At 40.9% G+C, this 17638-nt stretch overlaps 1 protein-coding gene across 1 annotated transcript in view; it reads left to right on the forward strand.

The window, feature by feature from the left end:
- The window catches only part of IFT140 (intraflagellar transport 140), a 519705-nt gene extending 506859 nt beyond the window's left edge, over nucleotides 1–12846 (forward strand). The window contains exons 27-29 of the mRNA XM_053694547.1: nucleotides 261–427; nucleotides 3107–3242; nucleotides 12547–12846. Coding sequence (XP_053550522.1) covers nucleotides 261–427; nucleotides 3107–3242; nucleotides 12547–12672 — 429 coding nt within the window. The 3' untranslated portion in view covers nucleotides 12673–12846. The remainder of the gene's footprint in view (nucleotides 1–260; nucleotides 428–3106; nucleotides 3243–12546) is intronic.
- The last annotated feature ends 4792 nt before the right edge of the window (nucleotides 12847–17638 follow it).

Consider the following 17638-nt stretch of genomic DNA (forward strand, 5'->3'; position numbering starts at 1 on the left):
TTTCCACCTCCTAGTGGCCAGAAGCTGAATCCCAGAAGTAATGGACTTGTGAACTTTCACCACTTAGAAAGATTTATCAGATAAGCATAATTTATTTTTTTATATATAAGAGAGAAAGCTTTCAGTGGAATGTCTATTTCATGTCAGGACCCTTTTAATTTTAGTGTTTGTAGCTTCATTAGCTTATCTTTATGAACCCTCTTTGAAAATAATAATCAAAAATCAATTGTTTCAAACTAAATGTGTTCTTTTTTCCTTAGGAGGAGATTGATGAGTATAAAAATTATGAGAGAGCTCTGGGAGCTCTAACTGAAGGTTACAAATGCCTTTCCAAAGCTGTGATGCGGAGTCCTGAGGAGCAGGAGAGGAAATTGTCCTATATGCAGAGCAAGATGACTCTTGTGAAGAGATTTATCCAGACTCTTAGGTGAGGAACTGAATTTAACTTCTTTTTCTACAGTGTCACTGTAAATCCTGAAACCTTTTTGTGTTGTGTAAGGCAGGAGTCAACAAATCTGTTTAAAATTTAGGAGCCAGTAAGAATATTTAGGAGCCAGACGTACTTTTAGAAGCGAAACAGTTGTATTTGTAAATAGATGTATTGACAATAACCCAAAAGGTTAGGAGCCAGTGGCTCCCTGGCTCCTGGGTTTGTCAAGCTCTGGTGTAAGGTATGCTTTACATTTTGTTGTCTGATTTTGAGGCACCTACTCTGATTTTTTCCATATCATATGTGGTTATTTTGATCCCTGACAATGCAAGCACATTTTATTTTTGGAAATCTGATAATCTGTTACCAGAGACCTATCATACACAGATTGTTCAGTCTGACTTTGAGGCAGTGGAGGGAGGCTTCTGAGTGGTCCACCAGATAGTATGGTGGATGCTGGTTAACATTTTTTCATTAGTTACTTAGTATACGTGAAGTCTTATTTCATATCCTCTTTGAATGCTTTAGTTTACATATTCTGTAACAGAGATCCGATATATAGATGATGCATACAGAAATTGTGATTATACTTTCTGTTTAGTTAGGTATATCTATATATGATTTTTTTTGCCATTAGATTACCAGTCTCAACTTTATTTCCCCTTTCTATAATTACTAATATTTATGTTTAATTCGGTGAATCTAAAAATATATATTCATGCAATTTTGAACATGTATAAGCAACTGCAGCGGATATGTATGAAATTATGACAGTTTTCTTTTGCATATCTTTTCTCTCTCAACATTTAACTATAGTCTTATTTTCCCATTTTTCTACTCCAGAATTCTTATTGTTTAAAAGATAGATAATCCCTTTACTACCCATTCCCCAGTTTTGCATAACTAACACAGCTATATTAATACACTTTTTACCTCTGTGATTACCTTGTACTTAAAGTGAATGTAAATTTTGATGTTTAAGTGCCCGGTTTTTAAAACTTTGATTAAAAACAGGGGCACTTTAATTCATCAAAATTTACATTTCACTACTGTTGTGACAAAAAACTTACCTTTTAAACTTCACAGCAGCTGCTGCTTCCTCCGGTCTCACAAGCCATTTCTGATGTCAGAAATGATTGATAGGTCATCCTCCAATCACAGATTCCCCCCCGGGGGATTCAGTGTCTGATTCACTGCTGTGATTGGAGGAAGCCAGATACCTCATTTTAGACCCAGGAAGAGGCTTTGAAACAGGTGGAGGAAGCTGGAGCTGCTGTGAAGATTATAAAGTAAGTTTATTTTCACAACAGGAGTGAAATGAAAATATTGATGAATTAAAGTGCCCCTGTTTTTAATCAAAGTTTTAAAAACCGGGCACTTTAGCATCAAAATTTACATTCACTTTAAGACTCTGCAGACTGCCTCCTTATTTCAGTTCTTTTGACAGACTTGCATTTTAACCAATCTGCGCTGACTCCTAGGTAACTCCACGGGTGTGAGCACAATGTTATCTATAGGGCACACATGAACACCCTCTAGTGGTGAACATTTTGACTAAACTGTCCCTTTAAGGTCATAGGGTTATAGAGTAAATAGAAGATCCATGTTAAAATTATTGTAGTGGATCTTGTATCATGTGGCATAAGACAGACTAAAGGCTTTGCAGGGCTGCAACTACAAATTTTAAGAAGCAGAAATGGCTTCTTTTTCTCTCTGCCAAATCAGAAATGACCCCATCACGCGATTGTTGGTGATAATTGACATGCCCTGTTCTCTCGCAATTGCACAGGAGCAGGGGGTGACATTGTACAAGGAGAGCTTTTGTACAATGTAAAATTTTGCCAGGCAATGCTGCGTAGTAAGTGTCGATTACAGGCGGACAGGTTCTCTACTCTGTCCGCCTGTAATCCTGATAAACTTTTCTTTATGAGGAAGTAGAGAGTATGGGGTTGATTTATCATATGTCGAGCGGACATGATTCGCTATAGCATTATACGCTTGACATCTGTAAATGCAGGGACCATACGCTGTCTGCATTTATCATTGCACAAGCATCTCTGGTGAAATGCTAGTGCAATGCTGCTCTCCTGCTCACTGGTGGCCAATTAGCCATTAGCATGGGCTGTCCATCATCCTCATGTGATCGAGATGATTTCTTTTAGGTGGTGGACAGGTTAACAAGCAGCGCCTAAATCGATGGGCCTACGAAGCAGCATTCGCTGCTTCTTAAATGGATTTGAATAGCTGACTCAAGTTGACAGTGTAGTGTTTATATGTATCAGGACCTGTAATGTTATAGAAAATATGGTAAATAAATGATCCCAATCTACCTAACCAAAGGCTTTTTCTGTATCCGCTGCAACCAGGAAAGCTTTGAGTAATGAGGAGTAATGTTTTTGAGTGTTTTACAAATACTGTGCAACTCTTGGCAGGGCCCTCTACCCATTTGATCCCTATAACTGTTTTTTTGTACTCCGCCTTTGTTAATAGCGCTGCGGAATCTGTTGGTGCTCTACAAATAACCGATAATAATAATAATACTGTTCCATCGACTGCATCATACAATCTTATGTTTATCAATGAAGTTTGTTTGCACATTAAACCTGAGCAAAGTATTTATGGTGACTCATGAATGACGATCACTGTGCAGCTAAAGTAATGGTAACGTCTCTACAGATTAGAAGACGGGCAGGAAACTATCAAACAGTGTGGGCTGCTACTGCAAGAACCTGATCTAGACGGAGCCATCCGTATTGGGGATGTCTATGGGCTGCTGGTAGAAAACCACAACAAACAGGGAGATTTCCAAACGGTAAGAGAAAACTGCGGCTGCACTATTTCTCCTGTTAAGTGTGGTCAGTCCACGGGTCATCATTACTTCTGGGATATTAACTCCTCCCCAACAGGAAGTGCAAGAGGATTCACCCAGCAGAGCTGCTATATAGCTCCTCCCCTCTACGTCACCCCCAGTCATTCTCTTGCACCCAACGAATAGATAGGATGTGTGAGAGGACTGTGGTGATTATACTTAGTTTCATACCTTCAATCAAAAGTTTGTTATTTTATAATAGCACCGGAGTGTGTTATTCCTTCTCTGGTAGAATTTGAAGAAGAATCTACCTGAGTTTTTTCTATGATTTTAGCCGGCGTAGTTAAGATCATATTGCTGTTTCTCGGCCATCTGAGGAGAGGTAAACTTCAGATCAGGGGACAGCGGGCAGATTAATCTGCAAAGAGGTATGTAGCAGCTTATTATTTTCTGACAATGGAATTGATGAGAAAATTCTGCCATACCGATATAATGTAAACTCAGCCTTAAATGCAGTAGCAGCAACTGGTATCAGGCTGTCATGTATGTATATTTTACACTTCAGTATTCTGGGGAATGGCACTTCACTGGAATTATACTGTATGCATAAGACTTTAGCCTAATTTGCAGGGACTAGCAACAGGCTTTTTAATAACACTTAATTTATTTAATGTTAAACGTTTTTTGCTGGCATGTAAAATCGTTTAATTTTCTGAGGTACTGGGTGAAAAAATGTTTTGGGCACTATTTTTTTCCACTTGGCAGTCGTTTTATTTAATTTATGACAGTTTACTGATCTCTCTCACTGTTGTGTGTGAGGGGGAGGGGCCTTTTTTGGCGCTTTTGCTACGCATCAAAAAATTCAGTCAGAAGTTTATTGTCTTCCCTGCATGATCCGGTTCATCTCTACAGAACTCAGGGGTCTTCAAAACTTGTTTTGAGGGAGGTAATCACTCACAGCAGAGCTGTGAGATTGTAGTTGACTGTGATAAAAAACGTTTATTTCTGTATTTATTTTTTTTTTCTGCTATCAGGGTTAGTTATCCTTTGCTAATGGGAGCAATCCTTTGCTAAAATTGTGTTTTTTTACAAAGATTTGATGCTATAACTTTTCAGTTTATTAATTTTCAACTGTCATAACTTTTTCTGTGCTTCTTATAGGCACAGTACGTTTTCATATTATAGTAAATTACTTGAAAAGTATTTCCAAGTTGCTAGTTTATTTGCTAGTGTGTTAAACATGTCTGATTCAGAGGAAGATATCTGTGCTATATGTGCTAAAGCCAAAGTGGAGCCCAATAGAAATTTATGTACTAACTGCATTGATGCTACTTTAAATAAAAGTCAATCTGTACAAATTGAACATATTTCACCAAACAACGAGGGGAGAGTTATGCCGACTAACTCGCCTCACGTGTCAGTACCTGCATCTCCCGCTCGGGAGGTGCGTGATATTGTAGCGCCGAGTACATCTGGGCGGCCATTACAAATCACATTACAGGATATGGCTACTGTTATGACTGAAGTTTTGGCTAAATTACCAGAACTAAGAGGTAAGCGTGATCACTCTGGGGTGAGAACAGAGTGCGCTGATAATATTAGGGCCATGTCAGACACTGCGTCACAATTTGCAGAACATGAGGACGGAGAGCTTCATTCTGCGGGTGACGGTTCTGATCCAAACAAACTGGATTCAGATATTTCAAATTTTAAATTTAAGCTGGAAAACCTCCGTGTATTACTAGGGGAGGTGTTAGCGGCTCTGAATGATTGTAACACAGTTGCAATACCAGAGAAAATGTGTAGGTTGGATAAATATTTTGCGGTACCGTCAAGTACTGACGTTTTTCCTATACCTAAGAGACTTACTGAAATTGTTACTAAGGAGTGGGATAGACCCGGTGTGCCGTTCTCACCCCCTCCGATATTCAGAAAGATGTTTCCAATAGACGCCACCACACGGGACTTATGGCAAACGGTCCCTAAGGTGGAGGGAGCAGTTTCTACCTTAGCTAAGCGTACCACTATCCCGGTGGAGGATAGCTGTGCCTTTTCAGATCCAATGGATAAAAAGTTAGAGGGTTACCTTAAGAAAATGTTTGTTCAACAAGGTTTTATATTGCAACCTCTTGCATGCATTGCGCCTGTCACGGCTGCAGCAGCATTTTGGTTTGAGTCTCTGGAAGAGACACTTGAATCAGCTCCATTAGATGAGATTACACACAAGCTTAAAGCCCTTAAGTTAGCTAACTCATTTATTTCGGATGCCGTAGTACATTTAACTAAACTTACGGCTAAGAATTCCGGATTCGCCATTCAGGCGCGCAGAGCACTGTGGCTAAAATCCTGGTCAGCTGACGTTACTTCTAAATCTAAATTGCTTAATATACCTTTCAAAGGGCAGACCTTATTCGGGCCCGGGTTGAAAGAAATTATCGCTGACATTACAGGAGGTAAAGGCCATGCCCTGCCTCAAGACAGAGCCAAACCTAAGGCTAGACAGTCTAATTTTCGTTCCTTTCATAATTTCAAAGCAGGAGCAGCATCAACTTCCTCTGCACCAAAACAGGAAGGAGCTGTTGCTCGCTACAGACAAGGCTGGAGACCTAACCAGTCCTGGAACAAGGGCAAGCAGGCCAGGAAACCTGCTGCTGCCCCTAAGACAGCATGAATTGAGGGCCCCCGATCCGGGAACGGATCTAGTGGGGGGCAGACTTTCTCTCTTCGCCCAGGCTTGGGCAAGAGATGTCCAGGATCCCTGGGCGTTAGAGATCATATCTCAGGGATACCTTCTGGACTTCAAATCCTCTCCCCCAAGAGGGAGATTTCATCTGTCAAGGTTGTCAACAAACCAAATAAAGAAAGAGGCGTTTCTACGCTGCGTACAAGATCTTTTATTAATGGGAGTGATCCATCCGGTTCCGCGGTCGGAACAAGGACAAGGGTTTTACTCAAATCTGTTTGTGGTTCCCAAAAAAGAGGGAACTTTCAGGCCAATCTTGGATTTAAAGATCCTAAACAAATTCCTAAGAGTTCCATCGTTCAAAATGGAAACTATTCGGACAATTTTACCCATGATCCAAAAGGGTCAGTACATGACCACAGTGGATTTAAAAGATGCTTACCTTCACATACCGATTCACAAAGATCATTACCGGTATCTAAGGTTTGCCTTTCTAGACAGGCATTACCAGTTTGTAGCTCTTCCATTCGGATTGGCTACGGCTCCAAGAATCTTCACAAAGGTTCTGGGTGCTCTTCTGGCGGTACTAAGACCGCGAGGAATTTCGGTAGCTCCGTACCTAGACGACATTCTGATACAAGCTTCAAGCTTTCAAACTGCCAAGTCTCATACAGAGTTAGTACTGGCATTTCTAAGGTCGCATGGATGGAAGGTGAACGAAAAGAAGAGTTCTCTCTTTCCACTCACAAGAGTTCCCTTCTTGGGGACTCTTATAGATTCTGTAGAAATGAAGATTTACCTGACAGAAGACAGGTTAACAAAGCTTCAAAATGCATGCCGTGTCCTTCATTCCATTCAACACCCGTCAGTAGCTCAATGCATGGAGGTGATCGGCTTAATGGTAGCGGCAATGGACATAGTACCCTTTGCACGCCTACATCTCAGACCGCTGCAATTGTGCATGCTAAGTCAGTGGAATGGGGATTACTCAGACTTGTCCCCTACTCTGAATCTGGATCAAGAGACCAGAAATTCTCTTCTATGGTGGCTTTCTCGGCCACATCTGTCCAGGGGGATGCCATTCAGCAGGCCGGACTGGACAATTGTAACAACAGACGCCAGCCTACTAGGTTGGGGCGCTGTCTGGAATTCTCTGAAGGCTCAGGGACAATGGAATCAGGAGGAGAGTCTCCTACCAATAAACATTCTGGAATTGAGAGCAGTTCTCAATGCCCTTCTGGCTTGGCCCCAGTTAACAACTTGGGGGTTCATCAGGTTTCAGTCGGACAACATCACGACTGTAGCTTACATCAACCATCAGGGAGGGACAAGAAGCTCCCTAGCAATGATGGAAGTATCAAAGATAATTCGCTGTGCAGAGTCTCACTCTTGCCACCTGTCAGCAATCCACATCCCGGGAGTGGAGAACTGGGAGGCGGATTTCTTAAGTCGTCAGACTTTTCATACGGGGGAGTGGGAACTTCATCCGGAGGTCTTTGCCCAAATACTTCGACGTTGGGGCAAACCAGAGATAGATCTCATGGCGTCTCGACAGAACGCCAAGCTTCCTCGTTACGGGTCCAGATCCAGGGATCCGGGAGCGGTTCTGATAGATGCTTTGACAGCACCTTGGACCTTCGGGATGGCTTATGTTTTTCCACCCTTCCCGATGCTTCCTCGATTGATTGCCAGAATCAAACAGGAGAGAGCATCAGTGATTCTAATAGCGCCTGCATGGCCACGCAGGACTTGGTATGCAGATCTAGTGGACATGTCATTCTGTCCACCTTGGTCTCTACCTCTGAAACAGGACCTTCTGATCCAGGGTCCCTTCAAACATCAAAATCTAATTTCTCTGAAGCTGACTGCTTGGAAATTGAACGCTTGATTTTATCAAAACGTGGTTTTTCTGAGTCAGTTATTGATACCTTAATACAGGCTAGGAAGCCTGTTACCAGAAAGATTTACCATAAGATATGGCGCAAATACTTATATTGGTGCGAATCCAAGAGTTACTCATGGAGTAAGGTTAGGATTCCGTGGATATTGTCTTTTCTACAAGAAGGTTTAGAAAAGGGTTTATCCGCTAGTTCCTTAAAGGGACAGATTTCAGCTCTGTCCATTCTTTTACACAAACGTCTGTCAGAAGTTCCGGACGTTCAAGCTTTTTGTCAGGCTTTAGCTAGGATCAAGCCTGTGTTTAAAACTGTTGCTCCACCATGGAGTTTGAACTTAGTTCTTAATGTTTTACAGGGTGTTCCGTTTGAACCCCTTCATTCCATTGATATCAAGCTGTTATCTTGGAAAGTTCTGTTTTTAATGGCGATTTCCTCGGCTCGAAGAGTCTCTGAGTTATCTGCCTTACATTGTGATTCTCCTTATCTGATTTTTCATTCAGACAAGGTAGTTCTGCGTACTAAACCTGGGTTCCTACCTAAGGTGGTCACTAACAGGAATATCAATCAAGAGATTGTGGTTCCATCTTTGTGTCCTAATCCTTCTTCGAAGAAGGAACGTCTGCTACACAATCTAGATGTAGTCCGTGCCCTGAAATTTTATCTACAGGCAACTAAGGATTTTCGACAAACGTCTTCCCTGTTTGTCGTTTATTCTGGTCAGAGGAGAGGTGAAAAAGCTTCGGCTACCTCTCTCTCTTTTTGGCTTCGTAGCATAATACGGTTAGCCTATGAGACTGCTGGACAGCAGCCTCCTGAAAGAATTACAGCACATTCTACTAGAGCTGTAGCTTCCACTTGGGCCTTTAAGAATGAGGCTTCTGTTGAACAGATTTGCAAGGCTGCAACTTGGTCTTCTCTTCATACTTTTTCCAAATTTTACAAATTTGACACTTTTGCTTCTTCGGAGGCTGTTTTTGGGAGAAAGGTTCTTCAGGCAGTGGTTCCTTCCGTATAAAGAGCCTGCCTGTCCCTCCCGTCATCCGTGTACTTTAGCTTTGGTATTGGTATCCCAGAAGTAATGATGACCCGTGGACTGACCACACTTAACAGGAGAAAACAAAATTTATGCTTACCTGATAAATTCCTTTCTCCTGTAGTGTGGTCAGTCCACGGCCCGCCCTGTTTTTTATGGCAGGTAAAAAAAATTTGAATTATACTCCAGTCACCACTACACCCTTTGGCTTCTCCTTTCTCGTTGGTCCTTGGTCGAATGACTGGAGGTGACGTAGAGGGGAGGAGCTATATAGCAGCTCTGCTGGGTGAATCCTCTTGCACTTCCTGTTGGGGAGGAGTTAATATCCCAGAAGTAATGATGACCCGTGGACTGACCACACTACAGGAGAAAGGAATTTATCAGGTAAGCATAAATTTTGTTTTTGTCTCATCTCCCACTAATGACATTATTTAAATATTTTAAAGGGACATGCGCATTAATAAAATGTTCTAATGTGATAGGGATGTTATTAAAGCAGCAATGGTTGCCTGTAATTGTGTTTTATCTTTGCAAAGGGGTTAAACAGCATTGCTGCTCAAGAGCAGGACACAACCAGTGTCTGGCTCTTTTGAAGGGGAGTTAAGCACATAGTTACAGGCAACCATTAGTACAGTAATAAAAGATTCTGACTCATTAGAGCATTTTATTATTTAGAATGGTTAAAGGGACAGTCTACACCAGAATTGTTATTGTTTTAAAAGATATATAATCCCTTTATTACCCATTCCCCAGTTTTGCATAACCAACATAGTTATATTAATATACTTTTTACCGCTGTGATTACCTTGTATCTAAGCCTCTGCAGACTGCCCCCTTATCTCAGTGCTTTTGACAGACATGCAGCTTAGCCAATTAGTGCAGACTCCTAAATAACTCCACGGGAGTGAGCACAATGTTATCTGTATGATACACATGAACTAGTACTGTCTAACTGTGAAAAACTTTCAAAATGCTCTGATCTAAGAGGCGGCTTGCAACGGTTTAGAAATCAGTTTGAGCCTACCTAGGTTTAGCTTTTCAAAACTACCACCAAGGGAACAAAGCAAATTTAAGGATAAAAGTCAATTGGAAATTGGTTTAAAATTGCAGGTCCTATCTGAATCATGAAAGTTTCATTTTCACTAGACTGTCCCTTTAAACATAACAAAATTATGTACTCAACATTTCTTTACGTGAATTCAGTAAATTATAAACTTTACACCTGTTATCTTTTGGCCTGTATGTTAATATGTTATTGTATATTGGTGACTTTTAAGGTGTATAAGATGCACTGGAATTTTAAATGCACTTAATTTTGCAACTTTAAAGGGGCAGTCTACCATAGAATTGTTATTGTTTAAAAAGATAGATAATCCCTTTATTACCCATTCCCCAGTTTTGCATAATCAACACTGTTATATTAATGTACTTTTTACCTCTGTGATTACCTTGTATCTAGTAACCTTCTTCCAGCCCCCTGATCACATGACAGTGACTATTTATTATCTATTGTCTTAAATTTAGCATTGTTTTGTGTTAAATCTTAAATAACCCCCTGTGCCTGAACACAGTGTTATCTATATGGCCCACGTGTACTTTCTGTCTTTGTGTTGAAAAAAGATTTAAAAAGCATGTGATAAGAGGCAGCCCTCAAAGGCTTAGAAATTAGCATATGAGCCTACCTATGTTTAGTTTAAACTAAGAATACCAAGAGAAAAAAGCAAATTTGATGATAAAACTAAATTGGAAAGTTGCTTAAAATTAAAAGTCCTTTCTGAATAATGAAAGTTTAATTTATACTAGACTGTCCCTTTAACACCACAGAATGGGCAATATTTCTCCTTTGAAATAGTAGAAAATCTTAAAATGCCAATTTTATATGTTTTAGTTGATTTCTTGAGCTGAATAAACCTACTTGTTATTTAAAGGGATACTAAACCCAAAAATAAAAATTGATAATAGGAGTAGAATAGAAAGTTGCTTAAAATCGCATGCTCTATCTGAATCATGAAAGAAACAATTTGGGTTTAGTATCCCTTTAATGGTTGCAGAGGCTATCAATGTTCCACTAGTACAGATGTAGGCACTCACCATGTTACTCAGTGAACACGTATAGTACAGTAAACATGTTTCTGCTAATTTCAATATAAATGTAAACAGATATGTTTTTGTGTAATTTATGCCCTATCACAGACATATTTTTGCCTGTCACATCCCTTTAAAGGGCAATAATAGTCAAAATTGACATGCACTAATTTAGAACATGTAAGTTTAAGACTATTGACCCTACACTACTATGTGTTTAACCCCCGTAAAGGTCTCAAGCTGTACTTCTACTGAGTTTTTAATGCCTCTGTGGGTGTTAAACACACAGTAATCCAGGGCTGATAGTATTAAAATGACACGTGCTAACAAATTAGAGCATGTCATTTACAACTATTATGGCCCTTTAAAAAGTGAACCATTTAATATTTGGAAAATGAGTATGTGAATAAAACAAAAAATGTATCTTTTATGGTCATCTCCTCCTTCACGGAGATATTGATAGACCACTGAAGAGTACAAATCTATTGTAAAAACGTACCTAGGCTTTGCCCAGTCTAAGTGCCACTAATAATCACACCTATGGAATAAAAGAAAAAAATATTATTATTATCGGTTATTTAGAAAGCAACAACAGATTACCCAGCGCTATACAAAGCTCAAAACATTAGTCAGATGCATTACATACATACAACAAGGGTACATTACATTTGTAAGGGTGCATAACAGTGCAATAATTGAGTTAACTAAGTTGTACAAAAAAAGAGGAATGCCCTGCCCTTTAGCACAATCAGTAGTAGTTCACTTACATACAACGTGGTCTACAGGTAGAGTGGCTTTCAAGCTTACAATCTAGAGGAGACATAAGGTAAGGGAGAGGGGAAATAAGTCTGATATAATGCAGGGTGGTCGGACAATGAGTGATGAAAAGGGATGAAAATATGTAAGACTCTCAGTATAGGCTGTGAATATAATGTTTCTCTATCATGGATCATTAGTGACAGCTGCACCTGATTACTTGTAACTGGTGTTATATATGTAATAGTGAAAACACCTGGGTGGGAGCTGTTGGGCAGGGATGGGGGGGAGTAGTGCTTGCAAATCTGATGGAACCTTAGAGGCTTGTGAGCTGGTTGCAAATGACAAAAGACATTTCCCTGAAGGAAGCCAAACAATAAAATTACCCTGATACCATGGAATTAATGTAGAAAAATAAATACAATAAACATTTCTAGTTTTAACATCCACCTCATTATTTAGCTCTAGAGCAAGAATTTACCAATATAGGTCATTTGAATTATCTCCCAACTGTACAATATCAAGAGGGTCAGGTGAGGCTGCACTCCAATCTACGTCTACAAATAGGTGATTACACGACATGGCATCAAGGCAGTTTAAAGAAGGGAAGGGACTGTAGCAGACCCCTGGTATCCTGCCTTTATGACTGATGGCGCAAGTGGTGCCTTTTTTAAAAGAGGATTAGCCAGCATTTTTTAATGTTTAGCTACCCGTGGTCCACTGTCCCAGTAAACATCAGTAAGTATTATTTGGAGGGGGAGGATATTGGGCAATGTTAAATCTGTAAAATGTTTGTTCTCCAGCCAACATCTATGGTTTTAGTTTCTCACGTTTCCTCCTCCTCTCCATCAGGCATACCGTTACCTGGAGGAATTGCGTGCCAAGATGCCCTCGAAAAACCTGACACACTATGTGGCGCAGAGCACCGTGGAAGCCATACATCGTGCCCTGGCCATCCCAATCAAGGAGGAAGATTAAAAGAAAGTATATGTGTATATATGGTGTTAATTTATTATATTTGCTGTTTGTTATAATGAAGCTATATTTTTTTATATTAAACTTTGTTCTTTCACAGCCAACATATTAAAAGAATATTGATTTATGTACTGTCATATATATTCTTCAAAAATCCAATAAAAAAAATTTGTATAATTTCAGTGTCTCAATTATCATCATAACAGATCTCGTTAAAGGGACATTATGCACTAGATTTTTCTTTGCATAAATGTTTTGTAGATGATCCATTTATATAGCCCATACAGGGTTTGTTTATTTTTTGTAAAAATATATAGTTTCGCTTACTTTTAAATAACATTGTGCTGATTTTCAGACTCCTAACCAAGCCCCAAAGTTTTAGAAGTATACTGTTGTCTACCTACTCCAGATTTCTCCTGTTTGTGTGAAGGGTCTTTAAATATGCAGGGGAGGGGGGAGTGTCAGACCCTTTCTCTGGGTGTCCCAGACTAACCTTTTCAACAGTGCTAAACTGGAAGCTTCTAAGTAAGTTTTTAAAAGGTTTTATACTGGATTTCCATCTTAATTGGAGCATAGTCCACTGCTTCATTCATTACTTGTGGGAATTAAGAACCTGGCCACCATAAGGAGGAGGCAAAGACACCCCAGCCAAAGGCTTAAATACCTCCCCCACTCCCCTCATCCCCACAGTCATTCTTTGCCTTTCGTCACAGGAGGTTGGCAGAGAAGTGTCGGAAGATTTGGAGTAGTCGCTTATGGAGGGTAGTACTCTTCGCAATGGGACTGGAGTTTTAAGTAGTGCTGTCAGCCTCTCAGTGAAAGCATGGGTGAAAGTTAGAGTCCAGAGATGCAGGGAGAGTCTTTTTGCAAAACCATCCCAACTCAGATTAACATCTCCATAAGCAATCAGCGTTGACGAGTTTCGCTGCCTGCTTTCCGCTCTCAAGTCCATGTCAGGAGCGATGCTACTAACCTATCACACTTGAAAGACCGTGTTCCTGTTCCACGCCGTAGATTCTGGTAAGATCGTTTAATTTTTTATACATGTATGATAACGCTAGAAGACAGGGTCACTGTGTGACTCCTTTTATCTGTATAGAATCAAGGGTTCACTTTGAGAGCCATGCTGCTTACAAGATTGCCGCGCTTTTTTTCATAGCAGGGTCGGTCCTGCATTGTGCACCATGTGATTCTCTTCCTGACCTTGTGTCGATCAGAGAGGCGTCCTAATTCTATGTACTGTCTGGGTCATGGGAGGTGGTGAGTGCCCCAGCCATTGGGATATAATGGTGCAGCTTTTTTTTAAATAAAATAAAATGTTTTATTTTCTATAGTTCTCTGGGTTATTGCACTAGCGATGGAGGATTCTGTTACTTAGAGGGCCCTCCCTCTATTTATAATGAGTAATTCCTGTTTACATTGTGAGGAGGCCTTAGTTCCGCCCTCTCAAATTATGTTCCATATGCCTTGATAATGTGATAATATCAAACATGTTTGATACTACTGAGCAGTTCACCTCTGAGGAGTTGTCGTCCAGTGAGGTGCGTACCTTACATGCTTATCTCTCTACACATGCAGTTTTGTGTAGCATTGCTGATCCTCCACCTGGAGATGGCCATTTTGTCACCAGACGTTACTGCGCAGCTCAGACGGCAGTGTCTGTGGCCTTTAATGCTTTACCTCGCCCTGCTAAGCTCAAGCAAAAAGGTTCAAATTGCACTCCTTCCCAGAGTACATCATATAATTTATTGGATTTAGAGAGGCGGAGCCTGGCCGTGCCGGAACATGGCCGCACTGAGATAGAGCTCCGGTCTGGATAACTCATTTCCCTCATATCGTCACCGGCCACCGATACTGCAGACGGCCACAACCCACATCTAAAGACACCCTGCGTTTGTGGAAACCCGAGGGGAGCTATGCCGTGAACGCAGGTCTGTAAGCAGCACTTGTAACGATACGCTCATGCACTCACAGGGACCGGCGCCATCTTGCCTAACAATACCATCAGCCCTCCCGGTCTCTGTGTGGGTGTATGGGGCGGCAGAGGTGGAAACATACTTAGCTCAGGGCGCACTGTCAAATTGCCCTGTAGGCTACAAATAGACAATCTGGCCGATACTGCCGCACATTTCCCAAACGGGTACACATCTTTGAACATGCTGCGATCTGAGCGATACCCCCACGTGGCGTAAGCCCGTTACCCTAGATATGCGGCTGGACAAAATATAGAGGAACTTGCTGACACCACAGCAGGGGCACAACAGTAGCGCAAATAAGACACAAGTGACCGAAAAACCAGGCATGCTACCCACGGTCCCCACATGTAAAGCTTAAATACAAGGAAAGAAAATAAACAGTCTCATATCCTCATTTCTCTGGTATACTGGACTGCTGGGCGGCTGGTGTTTATAAGAACTGGTGAAGGGGAACAGTGTACTCCTAAGAGTGATAAAGGAAGTTTTATTTTTCGATCGCAATGGCAACAAGAAAGGGCCCAAAAATGGATAAAGCTAATAAACAAGCTACGTTGCCTGTGTCTGTGAGCAACTTTTTCTGCACCAATGACACGACTAATATGGAGCAAAGAGACACAGGGAGCAACACACAGTCTCATACAGATAACATTCAACAACAAGTGGTTCCAGTGGAGCTAATGAATCAACTAAAATCTGATATTGCCAATCTCCCTTCAAAAACAGACTTTGATTCCTTAAAGAACTTAATTAAATCGGAGCTTACAACTATAAGAAAAGAGGTTTCTGAGATTGGGCTTAGACTGGAAGATATAGAGGGGACACAGGAGACACTGAATACCCTGACTGATTCAATTATAACACAAGCTAACATACATGAAGCTAAACTGTCCGCACTACAGGACAGACTAGATGATATGGACAATAGAAACCGCAGAAATAATCTAAGGATCCGCGGTATACCAGAGAAAATCACTAACACCGAGTTGGAAACTTATGTCCAAGATCTGTTTCGCCATCTGAAGAAAGACCAGCAAGCCCCAAATGTGGAATTAGATAGGGTCCATAGGGCCCTTAGACCTCCCCCACCAGACAAGGCCCCTCCGAGGGACGTGATACTGAGGTTCCTACGATACAAAGATAAAGAGGAGGTGTGGACCGCTGCCCGCCAACTAAGAGACATATTATACATGGATCACAATTTACAAATCTATTTGGACCTGAGCCCCAACACGCTGCAGAGGAGAAGGGACATTGCTTTTATAACTAGAGCGCTCAGGGACAAAAAGATTAAATACCGTTGGGGGTACCCCTTTAGCCTGGTTGTTTCATTCGACGGCAAGTCCTTTACCTATAAAGAACCACACGACCTAGAGACTCTTTCTAAGGGACTAAACATAACCTTCAACACTCCCCCGGACTTTGAACCCCAGGGGAGCATTGATCTTGAGGAGCAATCGGATCAGAGCTCACTTCAGGGAAGAAACCGATGGCAGCTGGTGAGCTATGGCAAACGAAAAAAGGACAGAAATGACCCTGTTAACAAAAATGCCATGATTTCTACCGTCCAAGAGACATGAAGCGGAACATTGATGGGTGAGATTGTGTTCAATTTTCAAAAAACAAAACAAAACAAAAAAAAAAAAAAAAAAAAAAAAATTATTTTCTTTTAAAAAATGATTATGCAATTTACTTCTGTGGGGATGGGAAGAGTTAAACATTATGCCTAAACATGCTGGTTTTGTGACATGTTGTGTGGCCTGCTGGGTGGTTGGGAAGTACATTCACATGAGAGGGAGATGTTGTTGTTTAGCATTCCTCCTTCTTTACCTTTTTCCTTGCACTGAATTATTACTTTGTTCTAACAGTTCACTGTTTAATGGTTGTTTTTACAAAATTTTTATATGTTTTTGTTAGTTTTGTAGATTTTCATAGACTGACGTACAAATATCACAAATTCCAGACTAGTTGGGGGCGCATGACAACTTGGGGGGATTACTATACACGCATTTATCAAAAAGGAACTTTAGGTGATTATGGGTGCTCCCAACACAATATAATATATGGAATCAATAAATAAGCAAAAGGGAATCACCTTCATTTCCATTAACGCTAAGGGCCTCAATAGTCCATCTAAGAGACATGTAGCTATGAGAGATTTCAAAGAAAGGAAGGGCGACGTGGTCTTTATACAAGAAACGCACTTCTTAAAGAATAGAGAACCCCAGACGTTTAAATACAAATTCGGAGATTCTTATTACACTTCCAACAACACCAAAAAGGGTGGGGTCGGCATACTGTTTAGGAAGGGTATAGCATTTCAAGCCCACAAGTGCATCAAGGATACTTCAGGGAGATACCTAATTCTAGTGGGCAAGCTGTTTCATAAACAAGTAACATTGGTCAGCGCTTACGCTCCAAACACATCACAAGACACATTTTTTAAATCCTTATCTAACGCCATACTAGATGCAGCGAGGGGCACCTTGATAGTATGTGGAGACCTCAATTGTACATTAGACCCCACACTAGACAACTCCATGGGACATCCTCTACCGCACACGCAATCATTAATAAGCTAAAAAAGTACATTAGAGATCTAGCCCTACATGACACATGGAGAATACTTAACAGAACAGTGAAAGATTACACATTCTATTCTCACCCCCATGTTAGATATTCCAGAATAGATTACATCCTCACGGATGTTACTAGTCTGGCAATGGTTGAGAACTGTAGGATACTCTCCACATCATGGACTGACCACTCCATGGTCCGCTGCAAAATGCATTGGGATACCAGGGAGGGTACTAGCTACCTATGGAAGTTGGACGACAGACTCCTTGACGACCCCACATACACAGTAAAAATAGAAAAAGCTCTGGAGGAATTCTTCCAGTTTAATTCCAATTCAGATATTGACATTAAATACCGTTGGGGAGCCCACAAAGCGGTTCTTAGGGGGGAACTTATGAGTATAAAAGCACACCAAATTA

This window comes from Bombina bombina, chromosome 11, assembly GCF_027579735.1.
Source record: "Bombina bombina isolate aBomBom1 chromosome 11, aBomBom1.pri, whole genome shotgun sequence".
NCBI classification, from domain to species: domain Eukaryota; kingdom Metazoa; phylum Chordata; class Amphibia; order Anura; family Bombinatoridae; genus Bombina; species Bombina bombina.